The following is a 20,173-nucleotide window of genomic DNA, read 5'->3' as shown; positions in this document are numbered from 1 at the left end:
CAGGCTGAGGAAGTTTGTGCAGTTGTTGTGTGCTCTTCCTGGATGGAATGAAAAGTAAAGAAGCCAGAGGCTGGGCTGGTATGCATGTGAGACAGGCAGTCGGTGAAGATGTAAATTGAGGAGTCAGTGGGTGAGAGACAGGGTAGGGGTGGAGGAGTGAAAGGGGGGGTGAATGTAGCAGTTAATACTGGAAAGGTACCTGGGGAGTCAGATGTCAGGCAGGTTATGATGTGTCATAAATCCAATGTCTATATTTAGTCCATGATTTTTTGTATCCAGGAGGTTGATGAAGTGGAGTTCATAGGCTCATCTCTGGGAAGTGTTTTGTAAGTTTCCTTTGAGGATCAGGACTGAGAGACTGGAGAGAGAGTGGTTTTCTTGTGAGAAGTGTGCCCCCACCGGTAATTGGGTATTCCTGTTTGCGATAGATTTCCGGTGTGCGTTCATTCTGGTGCACAGTTGTTGTTTGGTCTCTCCTACATATTTTCCACCAGGGCATTTGGTGCATTGGATGAGATATATTGCATTTCTGGAGGTATAGCTGTAAGACCTGGGAATGCTGATGGCTCAGTTGTGGGGGGTAGTAACTGTGGGGGTGGTGGACATGTGTTGGCAGGTTTTGTGTTTCTTGTCATGGCAGGGTCTGGATCCATTCAGTGTGTTCTGGACTGGGCAACATACACCCCCATAAAGAGATAGTCATCTTTAGGTCCTCTGGTAATTGGTCATTAACATTTTGTCAATATTTCCAGTATCTTTAATTTCCAAATATATTTTTTAAATAAAAAATTTTAGTGCTTTATTTTCCTTCATGTTGCAAGACCAGAACTGCCAATGTTACTAGAACCCAAAGAACCACTTTAGGTTGAGCTATTATTGCTTTACACTTACACTATACTTTACATGGTTACAACATTGTACATCATTTAACTATGTATTTCCAGTGCCATTGGTACTATTTTTCAGTAATCTTTTCAATTTTATATTAGAATTTTGCCTTTGGTCAGCATTTTTATTTGTTTGCCTGACAATTATAGGTAAAATAGGTTTGCTATATATACACTTCCAATTTATACTTAGAGCATATGGAAAATTAAATAAAATGCAAGCATCAGTGAATCCTCTACTTTATTATATTAACTCTGCATCACATTTTAAGAAATAACTTGTATGAGAGACATTTAAAAAATTACTTGTCTTAACTTTTCTGAATATCGGTAGCTAAATCATTACTTCTTAGTGTAACTCTAACTCTCAATCATTCATATCACACCTATTGTCACTACAGTAGTTTCAAAAGCCTCGTCAAATTGAAACAGTACTGTCAATTCATAGTTTGGAGTATCTAGGCACATAACTAGACAGAGGTGGTTCACCTTAGTTAAACGATTCCAATGAAGTAGCAAAGCTTACAAGGTCTGAAGTTGGTGTGGGAGCACTTCTTCTGTTCTTAAATCTTTCCTCTAATTCCATAGATTCTCAGGGAGTGGCTATTCTGTACATCTTAAATATGCTTGTGTGCCTTAGTTTACTCACTGCAAAGCAGCAATGACAGTGTATTCACTCACTGGGGCATTGAGGTGACACTATTAAAGTGTGTTGATATACTAAGGTGGGAGGGAGAATCTATATACATACTAGTAAATTTATATTATAAGGCAGAAAACTGACCAACTAAACCCTTTCAGAACAATTGAATCTATCACCCCCGAGAAAACAGCCCACATTTAAGCCATCAGGCCTTCATTAACCTGATTCAGCAGGTACCGTATATTATTAACCTTGGCTAGTCCTTGAGATGCCAGCAGGATCTGCAAGCCGGCTGTAGAGAGCAGCATTCCTGCAGGCTCCTGTAGCTTTACAGCATGGAATACATTATTTTATTTTGTTGCTCATTTACAATAATTCTGTTTTTACAAAGCTATTATTGCAGATGGTCAAGGCTGAATGAGAAGTGGCTCATTCTGCACGCATGCAAGGCAGTGCAGGCTTTTAAAATACTGCAGAGAGGAAGAGTTTGGCTCTGCTTTGAACAAGAGCTTAGCAAATGTTTTATATGTTTTAGCCTTTGTAACTTACCTGGTATCACTGGGAGAAGTGCCTACTAGTCCAAGGTGTGTCTGTATCATATGTTATATTTTGCCCCCTGACAGTGAATTAGGAAAGATGATGCTGTTCACAGCGAGCTGACAGGGAAAAGGAGATGAGGCAGGATTAGTGAGCCAGGTCTATACCCACACAGAATTATCTATAAAATCTTTTTGCAAGATGCAGAGATTGCTGTGTTTATGGGTACTGCATGATTTGAATGGCTTGCAAATGTAAAGCCTGGAGAATTTTAGGCCATTCATAGCACAGGACAAGAGAATGCCACAGAAGTAGTATAGGACTCTAATACAGTAGTGTTCAACAGTTGAGTAGCTTGGGGCCAGTCTGCAGGCCAGACTTGACCCTGAACACCCCTGGATTGGCCCCATGACACCTCCACCTGGTCCCACATGCCTCCATAGCAAGTCCTGCATGCCCTAGCACAGGGCCACCCTACCCAGCCTATGGGGATCCCTGTAGGTCTGGAAACTTGTCTCCAGGGAGTGGCTACCTCTCCACCCTGTCAAGTTTTTGTGTCCACGGGAAGCCTTGCAGGCCAGATGACATAATTGTATGGGCTGGGTCTGGCCCATGGGCCAGGGGTTGAGCACCACTGCTCTAATAGATAATGTAGAAATAGTGGCACAAGCATTCCTGGAGCATGTGTAATGATTCAGTTAATTGGTGCAGATTCTACATTTGATGCATGTTCATATTGCAATTTCCCTGATCTTGTGGTTGTTTGTTTCCACCCCTCTGTAAATAAGGGTATTTTGCAGTATTTTTAAGATGTTGCTTAAAAATGTGCTGCCAGAGCCAATTTTTAGGTAAAAAAGATGTGAATGCTTGTCTCTGCCCTCCAACATCAGCAACAGCCTTAATTCACTAGCAACCCGTTGACCAGATGGCAGAAACTTTGTTTTAAGAGCTTTGCCAACCAGTCCTTGGCAATCTGCTTTTTAAGATCTATTTAAAAGGAGGTAGTATTAAGTTTTTTTCCTAAACACAATGCAGAGGACAGTCACTCCGCACAGCTTTGCTAAGTTTCCTGCTGGCCTCTGGGCTTCACCCTGTCTTCAGCAAACCCTGCCAACAAGCTGTCACATTCACTGGCTTGACTGGAATGACAGGATGAATAGTCTCTGCTCGGTAGGTATCATGATTGTCTGTTGTGCAAACTGAACTCCAGTTAGTTAACTCCAGCTAGTTAATTCCACTCCTCATTCTGAACGCAGGTAAGATGGTTGCATTGTGTTTGCTAAAAGTGAAAGGCAAAGCTCAACCAAGACAGGCTTTTCACTCAGTTTACATTGCAAGAGTGCTGCCAATTTGTCTGCAGTCAGGGCAGAAGGCAGGGTACGTTGTCCTCAGCTGGCCATTCTTACCTGAGTGGGCCTGGCTGCCAAGAGCTTATTTCCAGCATGGCCCTAGTTGCCTGTTTGATTGTGGCTGACTGCTTATAAGCAGCAGCTCTTTCATTGCCAAGGAGGCTACTCAACAGGACAGATGCCCTTGTCTACCAGATACCCCCTGATCGCTTTGCTTCAGGCTTGCCAGATTTTGATCCTCTCCCAAGTCTAGACCCCTACCTGATAGCCAGCTTCTGGCTTTAGTTTTGTAACTTTGTCATATCCTAGTCCCTTACAGCTACAGCTGCATGCTCTGGAAGCCTTGGCTAGAAACCGTGACCTGAATCCCTGCTTCTTGTTCTTGATCTCCCTACCTCATGGCTTTACCCAGAGTGACTGCCTGTGTTTTAGTTCTTTGCAGACCTGACTCTTAACTGACGCATGGAAATTCTCTGTTCCTGACCTTGTCTTCTGATTCCCTATGTCTCAGTTATAGCCATGATATTCCTAGCCCTAAGGCCCCCTCTAGTTCATGCTTTATATACTTCTGAACTTGAGCTGAACACACAGCAAACCAAGCCACAAGATAAGGACCTCTACCAAAAAGATAAGCTGTCTCTTTGTGAATGTCCACCCATCAGCTCAAGCTCAACTTGGGTAGAACAGAGCTTGTAATTCTCTCAAGTCACCCCCATTACTCCCTACTGGGTCACTGTGGACAACATCACCATATTTCCTGTCACTTAAGTCCAGCCCTGTATTTTTTGGTCCCCATGCCCTGGTGACCTCTAAGTCTTGCAGACTCTGTCTCCTTAATATCTCTAAAACATGCCCTTCTCAATCCAGTCATACCACTAATCCAGGTTCTCTGCATCATCTGGCATCCTGATTACCACCACTTCTTTTTCTTTGGCATTAACAAATGCAATCTTCCTGCCACTCAGGTCCATGCAGAATGCTACTAACAATATTGTTTTCCTAGCCCACTGTCAACCCTCTTGATAAATGCCTTCACTGTTTCCCTCTCTGCAACCCTGGCAAACAGAAACTGTTTGTTTTCACTTTCACGGCCCTTCAGTCAATAATCATCACTATGTTAGGAAACCAGGATGTGGGTGATTTTGCATAGTGGTTAGGCACCCATTGCACATGTGCAGTCTACATCAGCTCCCAGAGACAGGGAGTTCAGAGGGGTCTGGCAAAAGAACTGGATTTGGGGCCCATAATCAGAGTCAGGATAGGACAAGGTCAGAAGCCAAAGGGTAAGCCAAGTGTTAACCAAGATCAGAAGCCAGAAGTCAAACCAGAATCAGGAGCAGAGAAATGGAATCAGGGAATGCCAAAGACCTTACCAAAATTCAGAACTAGGCATCAAAACCAGTAAGGATGCACACAGAAAGCCAAGGACAAGAGCAGACAAGGATATTGAACAGTGGATCTAGCTTGCAAGTGCTGGAGTGGGCGGGCCCTCCTGCCTTGGCCTCAGGGGATTGGCTACTTTGATTACCTCACTCATGTGATCTGGGTTTGGTGTAGATGATGCTTGTTCAGGGGATGACTTGACCTAATTTTGTGACTGGGACCAGCTGGGTCCAGGGTTCTCCCCTGGCCTCATGCTACCCTACCTATCGTCTCACAATCATTACCAAGAAGTTGATTCCCAGTTCTGATCAGTCATGATGCCAGGCTCCATTGCCTGCTTGTTACATTTTCTGACAAGCACTTACATGCTTTCTCTGATGTTCTGAAGGAACTCCCCAGAATCAGAGCATTTTTTGTCTAGCCAGGTCTCAAAAATGTCCAAGGATGGAGATTTCAACACTTCACTGAGTAACACTTCTCCAGTGTTTTACTACCCTCCTAGTGAGAAAATTCTTCTTATATCTAACCTAAACTTCCCTTGCTGCAATTTGAAACCATTGCTCCTTGTTCTGTCATCTGCCACCACTGAGAACAGTCTAACTCCATCCTCTTTTGAACCCTGCTTCAGGTAGCTGAAGTCTGGTATCAAATCCAGTGGTGCAAGGAAATTTTTAATTTTATTTATAGAAACACTCAGCGGTAACTGGTGAATGGTTTAGCATTCAGTGCTGATCAATTGGTGGCCTGCAGAGCACCTCCCCATCTACAGGAGCCAGAATGTGTGTGGCCAGGCAATTCCACACAATGGGTCCCTGACCAGCGTTTGCATGCTGATTGTAGGGGGTGTCGTGTCCTGCCTGCCCATGTCTTTGTCTGGCCACTGCCTCCCTCACTTCCCTCACTTCCTCAGACCAGGAGTTGCTGAAAACCTTCCCCCCGGTCTTGCAAATATTGTGGAGCATGTAGGCTGCCACAGTGAAAGCTATAATGTTTTCTGGCTCTACTTTGAGCCTGTCGTTCAGTGACCTCCACTATGCTTTCGGACAGCCAAATGTGCATTCAACAGTCATCGGGCATTTGCTGAGGTGGTCATTGACTATAGTCTTTTGCTGGGTAGTAATGTGTCTTCCATATGGCTACATGAGCCAGGACAGGAGGGGGGTAATCCATGTCCACTATGATAAGTAGGGACACAGCAATATCTGGGATCATGGCATCAGGGACCCCAAGTGTATATTATCCTTTTCCCCTTATTCCAAGCAGCAGTGAGTTTCAAAAGACATATGCATCATGCGTGCTGCCTGCCCAGCATGTGTACATGTTAGTGAAGTATCCTCAGTGATCAACTATGGCCCAAGGGGTGAGCTTTGGGGGATGGCAGGGCTCTCAACGCCCAAGATTTTATTACTGTGACCAGAGAAAGGCACAGTGGGCAAACCAAGGCAGGTTGGTGAACTGGCTGACCTAGAAATTTGCTAATGTGGGGAGTGCTAATTGGGTGTGTGCTCTGACAGCATCAAGCTCACCAGGGATCAAAAGGTGAACAGGATGATTGGCAGTGTTGGCGATCAGAACAACTTCAAAGCAGTCAGGCAGGCTTGACAAAATTCTAATTACCAATAAAAGCCAGCAAACCTCCTACCCCCACCCTCCCACAACCTAGTGACTATTTCCCCATCTTCACTCCCCCTCTTAAACAAGGGGTACGTGAAGTGAAGAGCTGAACAAAGCAGATAGAAACCGTTGTTTACAATACCAAAAAATAAACAAAATTAAACAAACCACAGGAGAACTTTTACAAGATAACAATGCATAATTACTTAGGATTACCATACATTCGGGTTTTCCCAGACCTATTCTCTTTTTAGATCCTCTGATCTCTATCCAGGTGGTTTTTTAAATATGATGAGCTTCAAATTTTTCCCCAGCACTTCCTGGCTTGCCCTAATAAGAAGCTGCTTTGGGCTGGGGGCAGTGCGATTGGAGGCAGGGTGCACACACACGCGGTTGGCATGTAGCCAGGCAGAGGATTGGCGCAGCCTGGCACCTGGACACAGGTAAGTCTGCAGGGGGCAGGGGCTGGAGGGGTTGAAACTATCAGGGGTGTGTGTTTTTGTGTAGGGGATGGGTACCTGCCAGCACTGGGGAAAGGTGGTTGGGTACCCGGGCTGCAGCAGGGTGGGGGAGATACCTGGTGCTTGCCCCTCCAGTGGGGGAAGGGGGTCCTTCAGGGGCAGCAGGGAGCTCTATCACTGGCCTGGTGCAAGTGGGTCCAGTATCTGTGCTCGCAAGGGCAGGGCAGCCGGGGGACACTGCAGGGCTGGGGGATGAGGGGGTCAGGAGCACGGGCACTGGCAGCACTAAAGGGTTGTGGGTTGGGAGTGAGGGGCACTGGCAGGGCTGGGATCTGTGGGTCAAGAGTGAGGGGAAGCAGCAAGGCTGAGGGGGCTGTGGCTTGGGAGTGAGCAACAGAATGGGGAGGGGCAAGGCACTGGCATATCACTGCTCCCCCACTGTCATATACCCCTTCCCCTCCCCCCTGCATGACAGGTGTCCTCACTTTTTGAACTAGAAATATGGTAAGCCATGAAAAAAAATCAATCTAAGCAATAATCATTTCTAAGTAGCCATGGGACTCTTTAGCCTGGAAAAGCACAGGCTCAGGGGTGATCTGATGGCCACCTATAAGTTTATCAGGGGTGACCACCAGGATCTGGGGGAACATCTGTTCACCAGAGCGCCCCAAGGGATGATGAGGTCGAACGGTCACAAACTCCTGCAAGACCGTTTCAGGCTGGACATAAGGAAGAATTTCTTTACTGTCCGAGCCCCCAAGGTCTGGAACAGTCTGCCAGCGGAGGTGGTTCAAGCACCTACACTGAACACCTTCAAGAGTAAATTGGATGCTTATCTTGCTGGGTTCCTATGACCCCAGCTGACTTCCTGCCCTTTGGGCAGGGGGCTGGACTCGATGATCTCCCGAGGTCCCTTCCAGCCCTGATGTCTATGAAATCTATGAAGTAAAAGAAACTGGCTCTAAGGTAGAATCTCAGAGCTTGACTGAGAACTTGTGGATGGCAGAGGGTGGATCCATACTGGTCTGTGCTGCTCGCAGGTAGGGGCAGGGGCAGGGGCAGGGTCTGGGCCAATGACCAACTGACATAAAATCGTAGCCAGAAGTATTTGCCAGTCCTGCCGGGACTTGGAATGCCTCCTGGACTTGGTGCAGATCCTTTTGTGCTGCACAGCCATGAATCTGCCTGTAGCCTCATGGACCTGTCTGACCATCTCACACAGCCAATGCTCACAGTCCCTAAAGGCAGTCAAGATCCTGTCAGTTCATGCATCGGTGGCAACCTGCCTTGGTAGCCTGCATGTCCTTGGCTGTGGCATTGCATGCGGAACTGAAAATCAAGAGATGTGGGAAATAGAGTGAATTAAGGATATTAGGTTGCTCTAAAAAGACAGACTTGGTGAATCTTGTGAGCAGATAAGAAGCTGTTGGCCCAAAATGGCCGAGAAGGTGTGCTAGGCCACGGGTGGTGGCAGCCCCTGATTGGCTGCAAACAAGTGTCCACTAGGGCTGTGCAAAAGGAAGCGTTTTGTTTCGACCAGCGTTTCGACATTTTGACAGAACAGTGTTTCATTTTTATTTTTGTTTTGCATCAAAACAGCTGTTCCATTTCGTTCTGTCGAAACATTTTGCCGTTTCGACCCTGTTTCAATGTTTCGTCCATAGGATATAATGGGGAAGGTTGAAACAGGCTATAATTTTGTCATTTCTGGCTTGATTTTGATGAAGCTTGCAGAAATGGTAGTGTCTTCTGAGGGCATGACACATACCAAATTTCAAGAAGATAGGTGTAGGGAGTTCAGAGAAAGGTCACCCCAGAGTCTTGAGAGAAAAACTCATGTCACATGTATGTGGTAAGCCACAGTGGGGTCAAAACTGCAGGCTTGCTAGCCCCTGCTGAGGCCACAAAGTCTGCCAAATTTCAGGAAGATCAGTGCAGGGATTTGGGGGGAACTGCACCCCAAATTCTTGAAAGCAAAGCTCATGTCATGTGTATGTGTTAAGCCATGGTGGGGTCAAAACTGCAGGGGTGGTAGCCCCTGGTGAGGCCATGAAGCCTGCCAAATGTCAAGGTGATAGGTGCAGAGGTTTGGGGGAAACTGCATCTCAAGCTGCTGACAGGCAAAACTCATGATATAGATGACACTGTGTGTGTTAAGGCGCAGCAGGCTGAAAACTGCAGGGCTGGTAACTGCTGCTGAGGCCACAAAGCCTGCCAAGTTTCAAGGAGATAAGTGCAGGGGTTTGGGGGAAACTGCACCTCAAGCTGCAGACAAGCAAAACTTGTGACATGGGTGCTTGTGCAACTGTGTCTGTCTTGGGGCACTGAAGGGGGGGCGGACTACTGCAGGCCTGGCTGCTAAGCTTCTGTGTTACCAGTTACCAATGAATCATGATTCACTCAGGGACTGGCTTTATGCACAGTACCTAGCTATTACATAATGACTTAATGAGCATGGATTAACACCTACAAAACCAGAGACTAAGGGGAGGAAATAATCAATACAGACAATCAACTCCCTCCAGAGACACAGTCAGGTGCACAAGCACCCATGTCATGAGTTTTGTCTGTCTGCAGCTAGAGGTGCAGGGCCCCAGAACCCCCCTGCACTGATCTCCTTGACAGCTGGCAGGCTTCATGGCCTCAGTGGGGGCTAGTAAACCTGCAGCTTTCACCCTGCTGTACCTTAACACATGGTGTCACCCATGTCACAAGTGTTGCTTGTCTGCAGCTTGAGGTGCAGTTTCCCCCAAACCCCTGCACCGATCTACTTGAAACATGGCAGGATTTGTGGCCTCACCAGGAGCCACCGCCCCACAGGAGTTCCTCATGGTGGTTGGTGGGAAAAGTCTGGGAATTTTTGCTGTGAACACAAGACCTCTTGCAAGTTTTTCTGCCAGTCAACTGTTTGGTTCCAGACTGGGCCAAGCCAGGCATGGGGGCTGTCTGCACCCATGGCAATTCTTGTGTATCTGTTTAATGGGGACCCAATTAAACTCCTTTTAGGTGTTAAATGCTCAGAGAAGAACCCACCCAACTTGGCAGGCAGGCAGGGTCAGGCTTCTTTATACCAGGCATGGTACAGCAGCCATGGGGGAAGCCCTGGTCCACCGTCCCTGCACCCCAGAAAGTCCCTGTCCATGCACGGCATAGCAGCAGGCCATGTAGTGACCCATGTGTCAAGACACTGCTCCTAGAGGCACAAACTAACAGACTGACCACCTGCCCAAGAGCCCATCTGCCCCCACCCCAATGTGAGGCAGGCACAAGCCTCGAGTCTGGCTTGTGCCTCAAGCCTAAACCACCAGGGTGAACCAGAAATAGTGCCTGGCATCCTGGAACTGCAGGTTGGGTTCGGGGGGACTGCACACTGAAAAAAAATTTTGATGCCTGCAGGCTAATATCTACCATCCAGAGACCAGGCACTTGCTTACTGCTTTTAGCAGCAAAAAAACCACACTCAGCAGCCCCCATAAAGCAGGCCATTGATTATTAATTCCATGCATGAACCCCAAACTAGGGGAACAGGATACACCTTTCGCTGGCAAAGGCACAAACTCATTTAAATCACCAAAGACTCGCATACATGTAAAGTGTGATGTAATTAAGCCACACAAAGGGAAATTTTTGTCTTGTGTACATCGTCTGGTCGTCACGTGTACAAGCGCTCTGTTATTCCAATCACATAGTCCTGTGACTCTGCAAGAATTTCCAGTTCTTCCTACTTGTTTCCCAGGCTCTGTGCATTCATGTACAAGCACCTAAGGTAACTAGTCGCCCCTTCCTGCTTGCTCTTCCTCCAGGTCTCTCGCTTTCCCACTTACCTCAGGGCTTTAGTCTCCATCCCCTGGCCAACCTAGTTTAAAGCCCTCCTCACTAGGTTAGTGAGCTTATCTGTGAAACAGAAACAGCCACAAAGCTACATCCTTCTCATCCCTTTGTAAAGCTCTCCTTCCATTATGCCCAGAAAAAAGACTTGCCATTGAATGTCAATGTACGGGGTCCACTACCTATCATACTGACCAAAGCTATCTCATTTTTTAGCCAGTAGAGAAACAATGTAAAGCCTTGTGAGTTATGAGTCAGAAGTGCAATGCAAATTCGATAATAGTAGTGTAGCTAAGTCATACTAGCTAGGTGGGATTTTCAAAAACATTCTGGTGGTCTAGCTGTGCACTTGCTGAAGTCCATGGTAGTTCATGCATCTTCAGTGAAAACAGTGAGGCCAATCTAAACATGTTTGAAAAATCAACACAGAATTATGTATTTCTGGTTCTGCTTACCTCTTTTTTTTTCATCTTTGCGCTAAAGTAGCTTAGCTCTACACTTTTGGGCTAAGGATCTGACTCCTTTGCTTGTAGCTCCCCTTGCTTCTCATGGTCTAAGTAGGTTTGGGATGTGAGTTTGTCCGCTCTCTGAAGTTGTAGTACTTTAACAATACCAGCATGGTAAATCCTATGCAAGAAGGACAATAAGCTATAGTGGGATATCAGATATCTTCTGCCACTATAAAAACCTTAACTGAAATAGCTATGTTGGCACTGCTGGTACAAAGACTACATGCAGACCCAGCCATAGAGAGACAGACTGTTTCTGGTTCAGAAAGTTTAGCTTATTACCCACTGTCAGTGTTAATGGGATCTCAGGGTCTATACCTTGGTGTTGTTGTGCCCCATGAGCTGTTCCTGAACACATGCAACACATCCATTCTCTCAGGCACATTCCAAACTCAGAAATAAGACAGTGAGGCTATTCTTGAGACTTCCATGTCCAGTATGGTTGGTAGTGGCTGCTGGTGATGCCCCAGAATGGCCTCTCTTCTAGGTTTGGAGAATGCTTTCAGGAGCAGCTGGGCATGGCATGTTTTGGAATAGCCCAGCCAGGAAGTGCCATTATGCCAGGCACTCCTAAAGGCTCAGTGTGATAGTCAGAGGAGCTTAAGAACACAGAAAAATTCTGAGCTATAAAAAAAGCACAGTAAACACTGAATAATGAAAACATCTAAAGTGTCTTTAAAGGAATGATTGTGCACTGGAAGTAGCATTGACTGGATAATGTAAGGGCTCTTTGTTTTTCAGCTAAGATCTTAAATTCCCAGGCTTTCAGGCATTCCTCACTAAGGGCTAAATTTCCAAAACATTCAAAGCCTACATTTGAGATAAAATTTTCAGAAGAACTTGGCTCCTACATGAGCACTAAAACAAGTGGCCCCCTCTTCAGTACATTGGGTGTCAGTGAAGGCTTAGCCACTGTGGGAGATGCAATGGGCTGAGTGCTGTAGAAAATCTAGACCAGTTGGTGATTCTTACTTGATATTTTTAATGGGTAGCTGAATATAAAAATAAAACCCCCATGGACTCCTTGTGAGACATTTCTACCCACTTAATCTCTACCAAGATAACACAGTTATTAGAACCAAACAAACGAAAAGCCTTTAATTAATACATGTAAAACAACTGGTAGATGGAATTTTTCATTTTATTTAAGAATGTCCTGCAGGGAAATGCAAGAGCAAAAGTTTCTTATCTACGCTTTTCATTTACAGCTGAAAAAATGACAGCACAATTGTTAAAGAATAGTGGCAGTCCCAAGCAGGTTTGACAAAAGAGCAGTGCTAAAGCTTGATTTGTAAGATTCTCACTGGTGTCTCATCAGCAGTGTAATATGATTGAAGTGGTTGCATCCAAATGCATATTTTAGAAACAAAGAGTTCTGTTTTGTAGCGTTAAAGGTGCTTTGGTGGGTGAAATCTTTAAATGAGTCATTTCTATGTCACAGCTGTGCAATTTTCAGGTTCATTTTTATGAGCTTCTTCTCTATATGTTAATTTGCAAAGTCCAAAAATGGGAAAAACAAAACATATCTTCTTTTGGCAATTAATTTTGTGTGCTCTTTTAATTACAAGTCACCTTTCCAGCAGAATCCCTGATGCAGATGCTAACAGAGAGCACTTTTGTTAGCACAGTGTTGGGGATTAGCAACCTATAGCTTACAGGTCAGATCAGGCCCCACAAGGAATTCCATCCAGCCCAGGTAGCTGAATGGCAAAGGCAATTCCCCGGAAGGAAGTAACAACTGGATCAAAAGTGCAGTAGCGACATGGAAAGCAGCAGCTGGGTCAGAAGATCGGCAGGGGAAGTGATGACAGCCCACCTTTGGAGTGAGCTGTACTAATTTGGCCCACCACTCCTAAAAGATTGTCAGTCTGTTTTGGGAAGATGGGGTAGCTTTGCTGGCAGCAAAAAAAATCCTCTTTGCATATGCTGTGTCCCCTCTAGGGGTTTTTTCCTGATTTAACTCACCAGCATAGCTTTAATGACAGAGGCTTTTTTTGTAACAAACCCAGGGTCAGTGTTATGGTTTACTTCATGCATGCCAAATCAGGAGCAACAATGTTGGATTCTCTAGGGCAGACAAGGCACCAGTGATTTAGCCACCGTATCATGTATACATAACCAGGGCATGTGTGGAGGATACCAGTTAAAACACCTCAGATGCCTTGCATGCTTTAGGCAGGCAAGGTTCTTTGGGTAGATGTGATATCTTTTATTAGGCCAACTGAGTAGTTAGAAAAAAAGTTCTTTGCAACCTTTCAGGCACAATCACCCTTCTTCAGGCACAGGGAGACTCCGCTGGTCTGAGACTCCAAGAAATGAAAGAAGCTAGAAGTGTGACAGGATGTCAGTGAGAATGTAAATAGGTGGAAATTAGCTTGTGTGCTTTAGATCAGTGTTTCTTAACCCATGGTACGTGTACCCCTGGAGGTACGTGAGACACAGGCAGGGGGTACACGGGTGCTGCGTTTTGGTCTTTCCCTGCTCAGGCCGGAAGTTCCAGCCGCCGTCCTCCCACCGTGTCTGGTGCGCCGGGGCTTTTACTCCCCAGTGTCAGCGTGCTGGGGGATAGGGAGGGAGGCCCTGCACAGGCTGCTTTGCCCTGGGTCGTGATGGAAAAAGTGGGACTCGGCTCATGGCAGTGAAACCAGAAGTGCCATGGTGGGACTTCTGGTTTCGCTTTTTCCGTGTCGATTGGCAGGGGGTACCAGAGGTTGAGAACCACTGCTTTAGTCTGCCCACAGCTGGGGGCTCCTATCAATGACACCAAAGCAAAGGCAGTCTGAGAAGAGTCTAGTTCAGACAGGTACAATCTCTATCCTTGCAAAGTTTAATAAAGCTACTGGAGGAGTGCTTGAATAATGCATGCTCAGCAATATCAATTATCTGAGCCACTTAGGTCTCCTTAAGCTCTCTAATGCTTCCCTTGAACAAAAGCCCTAATATGAAAATAGCTGTGCAAGTGACAATCACAAAAGTATCACACAAGGGCAATTTCCCAATTCAGGAAAAAAGTTGTCCCCTCAGGTGGAGAAGCAATTTGAGTGATGAAGGTCATTTAAATGCCATTGTGTACATCCCCTGGAACAGTCAACCAGGCTCATTGATAATAGCAGCTGTCAAATTCACCATGCTTGACTACTCACTGCATATAGTGAATGTAGCCACTGCAAATGCTAGCACTAAAAAGGCATACCAGTATAAACAGCCGGCGCAGCAGATGCATAAAAAAGAACAAAGATGAACTGTGCACAACAGATATGAAGAGAAGCAGAATTATGGGAGTTGTTGATTTACAACAGGCATTTTGGTAGTTGCTCGCCTTGATTTTTTCATGCTCACATAGCTACCATAATATCATCCAGGGGCTTCCGTGTCAGATCAGGCACAGTAGCGTCTTTGCTGGGATATCCAACAGGGAGCAGCAAGAGTAACTTCTCATTTGCTGGGCGGTGAAGCAGCACCCTGAGACGAGGGCCACAATTCAGAGGGGTAGAAGTCACTGTCACCAGACCCACGTTCTGGAATGAGAGAGGAGGAGGTAGGGACAGGCAGAAACACTTTTAAATGAACAGACCAAAATAAAATCCTTACTCCCGAGTCTGTGACTGCCTCTCCATTCCTACAATAATGTCCACTGTACAATAATGTTCATTGACTGCCATTCCTACAATAATGCCCATACTGTCCATCAGGCTTTAGAACTCAACTTTATTTTACTGATAGCCTTAGCAACAACAAAGAAGGTTTCCTATCGTACTTAAGGCAAATCTTGGGGGTTCCTGCAAACATAGCATATTTGAGGATTTGGGGAGGCAGAAATTCAACATTCAGAATACTGTTCTGTCCCCTCTACATGCCATCAACTGCATAAAGGGCCCCACAGGAAGAGCCAAGGGACAGGAAAGGATTTCCCTAATGATGAAGTAACAAAGACTAAAGAAAGTAGCCTCACAGGTCCTACCATATTGGGGTGGGGGAGTGGAGAGGAGCCCACCTGAAGCAGCTATTACAGTGGGGCTTCTGTAAAGAAACTGTCTTTCAAGGAACACAGTCTGGGACACAGTGGTGTAACTACCAGGATTTGTGGCCTGGGCAGCAGAGGCTGGGCCAGTGGCAGCAGCTGCTGTTCTTGCACCCTCTCTAAGTGGGCACCCAGGGCTGGTGTCGCAGTTGCCCACCCCTCCTTTTGCTACTGTTATATTACTGGAGTAGCAAAACTACTGGAACTACTGGTGTAGTTGACCCTATTTCTGAATCCGGTTGCTGCAGCTCCCACAGCGAAGTGTTGTGTACAGGCTAACTAGTGCAGCTGAGGTCCAGGTGAAGTGTAACATGCAAATGTTGACTGCAGCTACCTCCTGAACCAGAAGCAGCAGTGCTACATTCCCATGGTACTGTACCCAACCTAATCATCTCACTGGTCACCAGAGCTACTTAGCACAGCTGCATTCAAGCAGCACTGAGAGGCAGGGCTAACAAACCTGGGCATGGTGCTGCATGAACATGGCTATGCTGCTTCCAGGTCAGGAGGAAACTGCATTCTCACAACAGAGAGCATCAAGCTGCATCCTCTCAGCAGACTCCATAGGACGCTGCCTAGATCTGATCCAGAATTATTTATTTTTGTCCAAATTTGGAAAAATGCCCCAGGTTTGGAGAGCTGAAATCTGGAGCTGTTCCAGGATATCTGGCATGTTCTGTTACTTTAGCACTCCATGCTATGCCACCGCTCAGAGACAGTGATGAGGAGGGTGCTGGGAGTTAGAGCAGCTTGAAGGATTGATCTGATTTATACTGGGCCTGTCTCAGTGCCTGCAGCAAGTGCAACAAAGGGTGTCTCAAGTTTGCTGCCCTCTCTATAGGCAGTACTCCATAGGCAGGGGTGTGCCTCTTAAGAGGTGTGACGTTTTCCCCTTAGGAATAGCTTGTCACCTGCTATGAACATGCACTTTATTTAGTTCGGATTTTACAGAAAAACAAAGACATTCGTTCAGACCAGTCACCTGTTGCCCAGTCTGCCAATGACAACACCCACAAGGAAATGGGGAAACATGACAAACACTAAAGGGCAAACATAACCAAGAGATGAGCATGCAGCTCTCCCCAGTTCAGTGGGGTTTCTGCCTGAGGATTTAGGGCAGTGCATGGCCTGCTATTTAATCTGCTAAGCATTTGGGGAACCTTTGGGATGAACGGAGATCTATTAAATATGGAGGAGTGCCAGTTTCATAACATTTTCACAAGCTGAGCTTCTCACACCCAGAAGTCTGCCCAGCACTCGTAGCTCAGCAGTGGTCTCCCCCCTCCACCCCCAGTGCCTCTTGCTCAGTTCATAGTCATTGACAGGACTCCATAGCGCTCAACACTACTCGACAGTCTTGTCAGCAACTATGCGCTGAGCAAGAGTCAGGGAGGAGGGAGCACCACTGCTGAGCTACAAGGACCATCAGGTATCTGTCTGCATAAAGGCCCAGGGAGGGATTATGGAAGGAGGAAGAGTGGAGCCTAAAGAGACCAAGACCTAATGACTGGTGAGGAGCAAGACAGTACAACCTTTGGGGGCTTAGGATAGCTGCAAATAACTGACTGCAAGGACTCCTAAAGGAACTGAAGAGCAGGAGGTCTGTGGGAAGAGTAGAGCTCCATGGTGGTTGGTGGCCCAAGGTGGTGGGTCTGCTCCCTTCTCTTTTAGCCACATGCCCAGTGTGCCCTCTTCCTACTCAGGTACTGGGAGGGGAAGTGGACAGCTACCCAGGCAGCTACAGAGGAGTGGCACACCAGTGGCACATTTCAGTCACACGGACTGCTTCCTCCTCAGCTCTGTACCTCGGAAGATTTTCCTTTGATACAACCACCAGACATCAAAAAGGGCACAGAAGGGAAAGACTTATTTCACTAGTAACAAGCTGGTTCAGTGTAAGCGCCATTTTCCTGCCCCGTTATAGTGATATAACACCCAGGAAACCTTGATGATTCATATATTTATCTGTGTGTATTACAGATAATAAAATGAATTAAATGTTGAGAGATTAATAAGATTATCTGATTGCCCAGTGTAAAACATGCAGTTTCATATGCCTTATACATGAATTCATCTTCAGAAATGCTTTGAACAAAATGAGTGAAACTGCCTTGCCTACTAAGTGCTTCCTCTTTTTTTGCAGTGCTGTGCCTTATAAGACTAAAGATGATCTCAGAGCAATGATCCTTAAAGTATTTTCTAGGGATTAATGAAAGGAAGGTGTTAATAGTATTATGGTTTATGATTGTCAGACTGCTATCTTGAGAATCTTAGCTCTGCCATTTCTGTGCTGTATGTGCCAGGATCAACTCTCTAAAAGGAGGTGCAGGCAACATGAGACGCACGGTTTTTCTTACTGTTAACCAATATTAAAGGAAGATGGGATTTATCTTCCTGGACCTAAGCCTCTTCATATTGGGCAGAGCATTTTTCAGTACAAATATGTACTAGCAATATAGGAGCATTCAAAGCTTCAAGTTTTCATGTGATTCTATTAATTTTTTGAATAGTAATGTCAAGCTTTTTCACACCTCCCATAAGACTTGGGTTTAGTCCCAGTTTGGGGCTAAGGTTCAGTTTTGTTATTTTATTCAAACCAATTCATCCATGCCTTGTCTAAACCCAACCCAACTGTGTGACAAATCACTGACATACCTGCAGTGCAGCCAGAAGGATACCACAGGCAATAGAAACACTGATCTCATTGTAGTAATGGGTCCTCTTTTTGCCATTTGGAAGTCTCCCATATACCTGCTTAAAAATGAGGATCAGATAGGGAGCTGTATCCAGGTATTCTTTGATCCAATTTGTTCTGCAAAAAGTTCATTGTTAAGACCATTATTTTTTTGTTGCCTAATCCTTTTCACTACATCACAAAATACTTGCATTGGCCATAAAGATTTGGGAAAAGGATGCAACAGTTATGATGATGGGGCTCTTAAAGACAAAAGAAAACTTACCACAAATTATTGTTAGTGAACACTTTAGAATTTTAATAAAATATTAAATGTACTGATATTACTAATAATATTTTTATTTAAAATGTTGAGTGTTTTTTTTTATAGAAATAGACCTGAACTAGAGCCCTAAATCTTAGTACATGTGGACAATATGGATAAAAGACTTGTTTTTTTGTCCAGCTCTGTAGTGTTGTTGTACAGAAATGTGATACAGATCTATCTTTTCTTACCTGTGGCCTAGACTCAGGGCACTTGCCTTCAGGCATCAGGAAGATAGGAAGTGACTTAATCTTCCAAAGCAAAATACTGTAATTCCTACTGCAATGCTTATTTTCAGTCTATCAAGATGGGAATTCCTGACATAGCTTAAAAACAACCTTGTCTCAGTTATGCACACAAACGCAACCATCCACAGAGGCACAGCTGGGCAGCTCCATGCTCAAGACATCCATGCAGCACCTAGGGCAATGCCAGCTGCCGTGAATCTCATTGAGTGGCATGATCAGCCACCACTGTGGTCATGGCTGTTTTTGAGCTCCTGCACAAAGGTGGTGCCTGGGGACTGTCCCATCTGCTCCTCCACAGTTACACTTATAGTCATAGAGCCATAAAGAAGTAAGGCTGGAAGGAACCTCCAAAGGACATCCAGTTCAAAACCCCACCTGGGGCAGGGCCATCTCTATCCAACTCAACCTATGCAAACTCTACATAAGACTACCATCAACTCTGACACAACACAAGATCTAACACTCTAACCTGTCACACAGGTTTAACAGGTGAACCACAGCAGCCAATGTCCTGCATAAAATGTTGTGAATATATGCTCAAGAGGTCCCAGGTAAAGGGCAGGCAACCCAGAGGAACTACAGAGGAACTGCAGCCAACTACAGAGGAAGGCAAAACTGCTCACATTCCCTATCAATCTGACCATGAGGTATAATTCCTTCCTGATCCACAAATATGGCAATCAGCCTGACCCTCAGTAGAGGGACAAGACCCTCTAGCCAGGAACCTCCAGCTTTGCTCCCAGCAGGAACATTGGCACACGCCAGTCAAAGTCCCCAGCCTTGATTGTAGCCAACACCTAATGCCTCTGGGAGGACATATAAATACCCTGACATACATAACAGAAAAGGTGGGGGGGGGGGCGGGCAGAGACAGCCAAAAATGCCCAGAAGCACAGGAAATACCATGGTAGAACATAGGCATTGCTATGCCTAGATCATCCCCAGCCAATGGCTGTCCAACCTTTCCTTAAATACTTTCCATGATGGAGTGATGGTCATCCAACCTAGCTCATTGGCCTGTTTTTCAGACATTTTTACTTCAGTGACATTGGTTCCAGGAGTGGTATTATAGGAACTCACAAAACAAGCAAGGATTTTATTGGTGCTATTTGTGAAGAGATAATATATGTAATACCATCTTATGCAAATATTCTAATCTCATTATTATACAGAAAGAGCTACATTTAAATTATTTATATAGCTCCCATGTATTCTGGTTCTGTACCAGAACAATAAATACTATTGATATGAATAAATAAAAACTATAAATGCTATTATCAAAGAGGTGGGGCATATGGAACTGCTAGCCTCTGATCCCAAATGCTTAATGTAATATGCTGCGAAAGCTCCATTGATTTCAGGGGGTTTCCTTATTTCTCTAAAGCTAAGGATTCATGCAAGTCTTTACCTTGAATCATGTAAGCTAGATTATGGAAAATATCTGCCCCCAAAAGGAGGAATTTAATCCTTTCAGTTATGGAATTGAAACAGCCACTCTATGAAGAAGTAGCCTGGTGGAAGAAGCTGCCATGATCTCAGCTGTCTTCTTAGCTCTATTGAAATGGGGTAGAATCTAAGGAGGGATTAATTTCTTCTCTTTTGGAAAATACCTTGCAAAATGAGGAATACTTAAAGATCCTTGGGCAAAAATATTTTAAAGCAAATATTTGTATTTGATTCAAAAAGCTTCTTTG

General features: G+C 45.3%; 1 protein-coding gene across 1 annotated transcript in view; it reads right to left on the bottom strand.

Moving 5' to 3' along the window:
- Positions 1 to 12,340: 12,340 nt before the first annotated feature.
- Positions 12,341 to 20,173, bottom strand: part of IYD (iodotyrosine deiodinase) — a 35,249-nt gene continuing 27,416 nt past the window's right edge. The window contains exons 4-5 of the mRNA XM_090031469.1: positions 17,888 to 18,044; positions 12,341 to 14,729 (exon numbers count right to left, since the gene is read on the bottom strand). Of these exons, the coding sequence (XP_089887595.1) occupies positions 14,547 to 14,729; positions 17,888 to 18,044 (340 nt within the window). The 3' untranslated portion in view covers positions 12,341 to 14,546. The remainder of the gene's footprint in view (positions 14,730 to 17,887; positions 18,045 to 20,173) is intronic.

The sequence above is a fragment of the Crocodylus siamensis genome, chromosome 1, assembly GCF_052110815.1.
Source record: "Crocodylus siamensis isolate JL-2025a chromosome 1, ASM5211081v1, whole genome shotgun sequence".
In the NCBI taxonomy this organism is placed as follows: Eukaryota; Metazoa; Chordata; order Crocodylia; family Crocodylidae; genus Crocodylus; species Crocodylus siamensis.
Note: the sequence above shows the minus strand (reverse complement) of the source record. Positions and strands in the feature narration are given on the sequence as shown.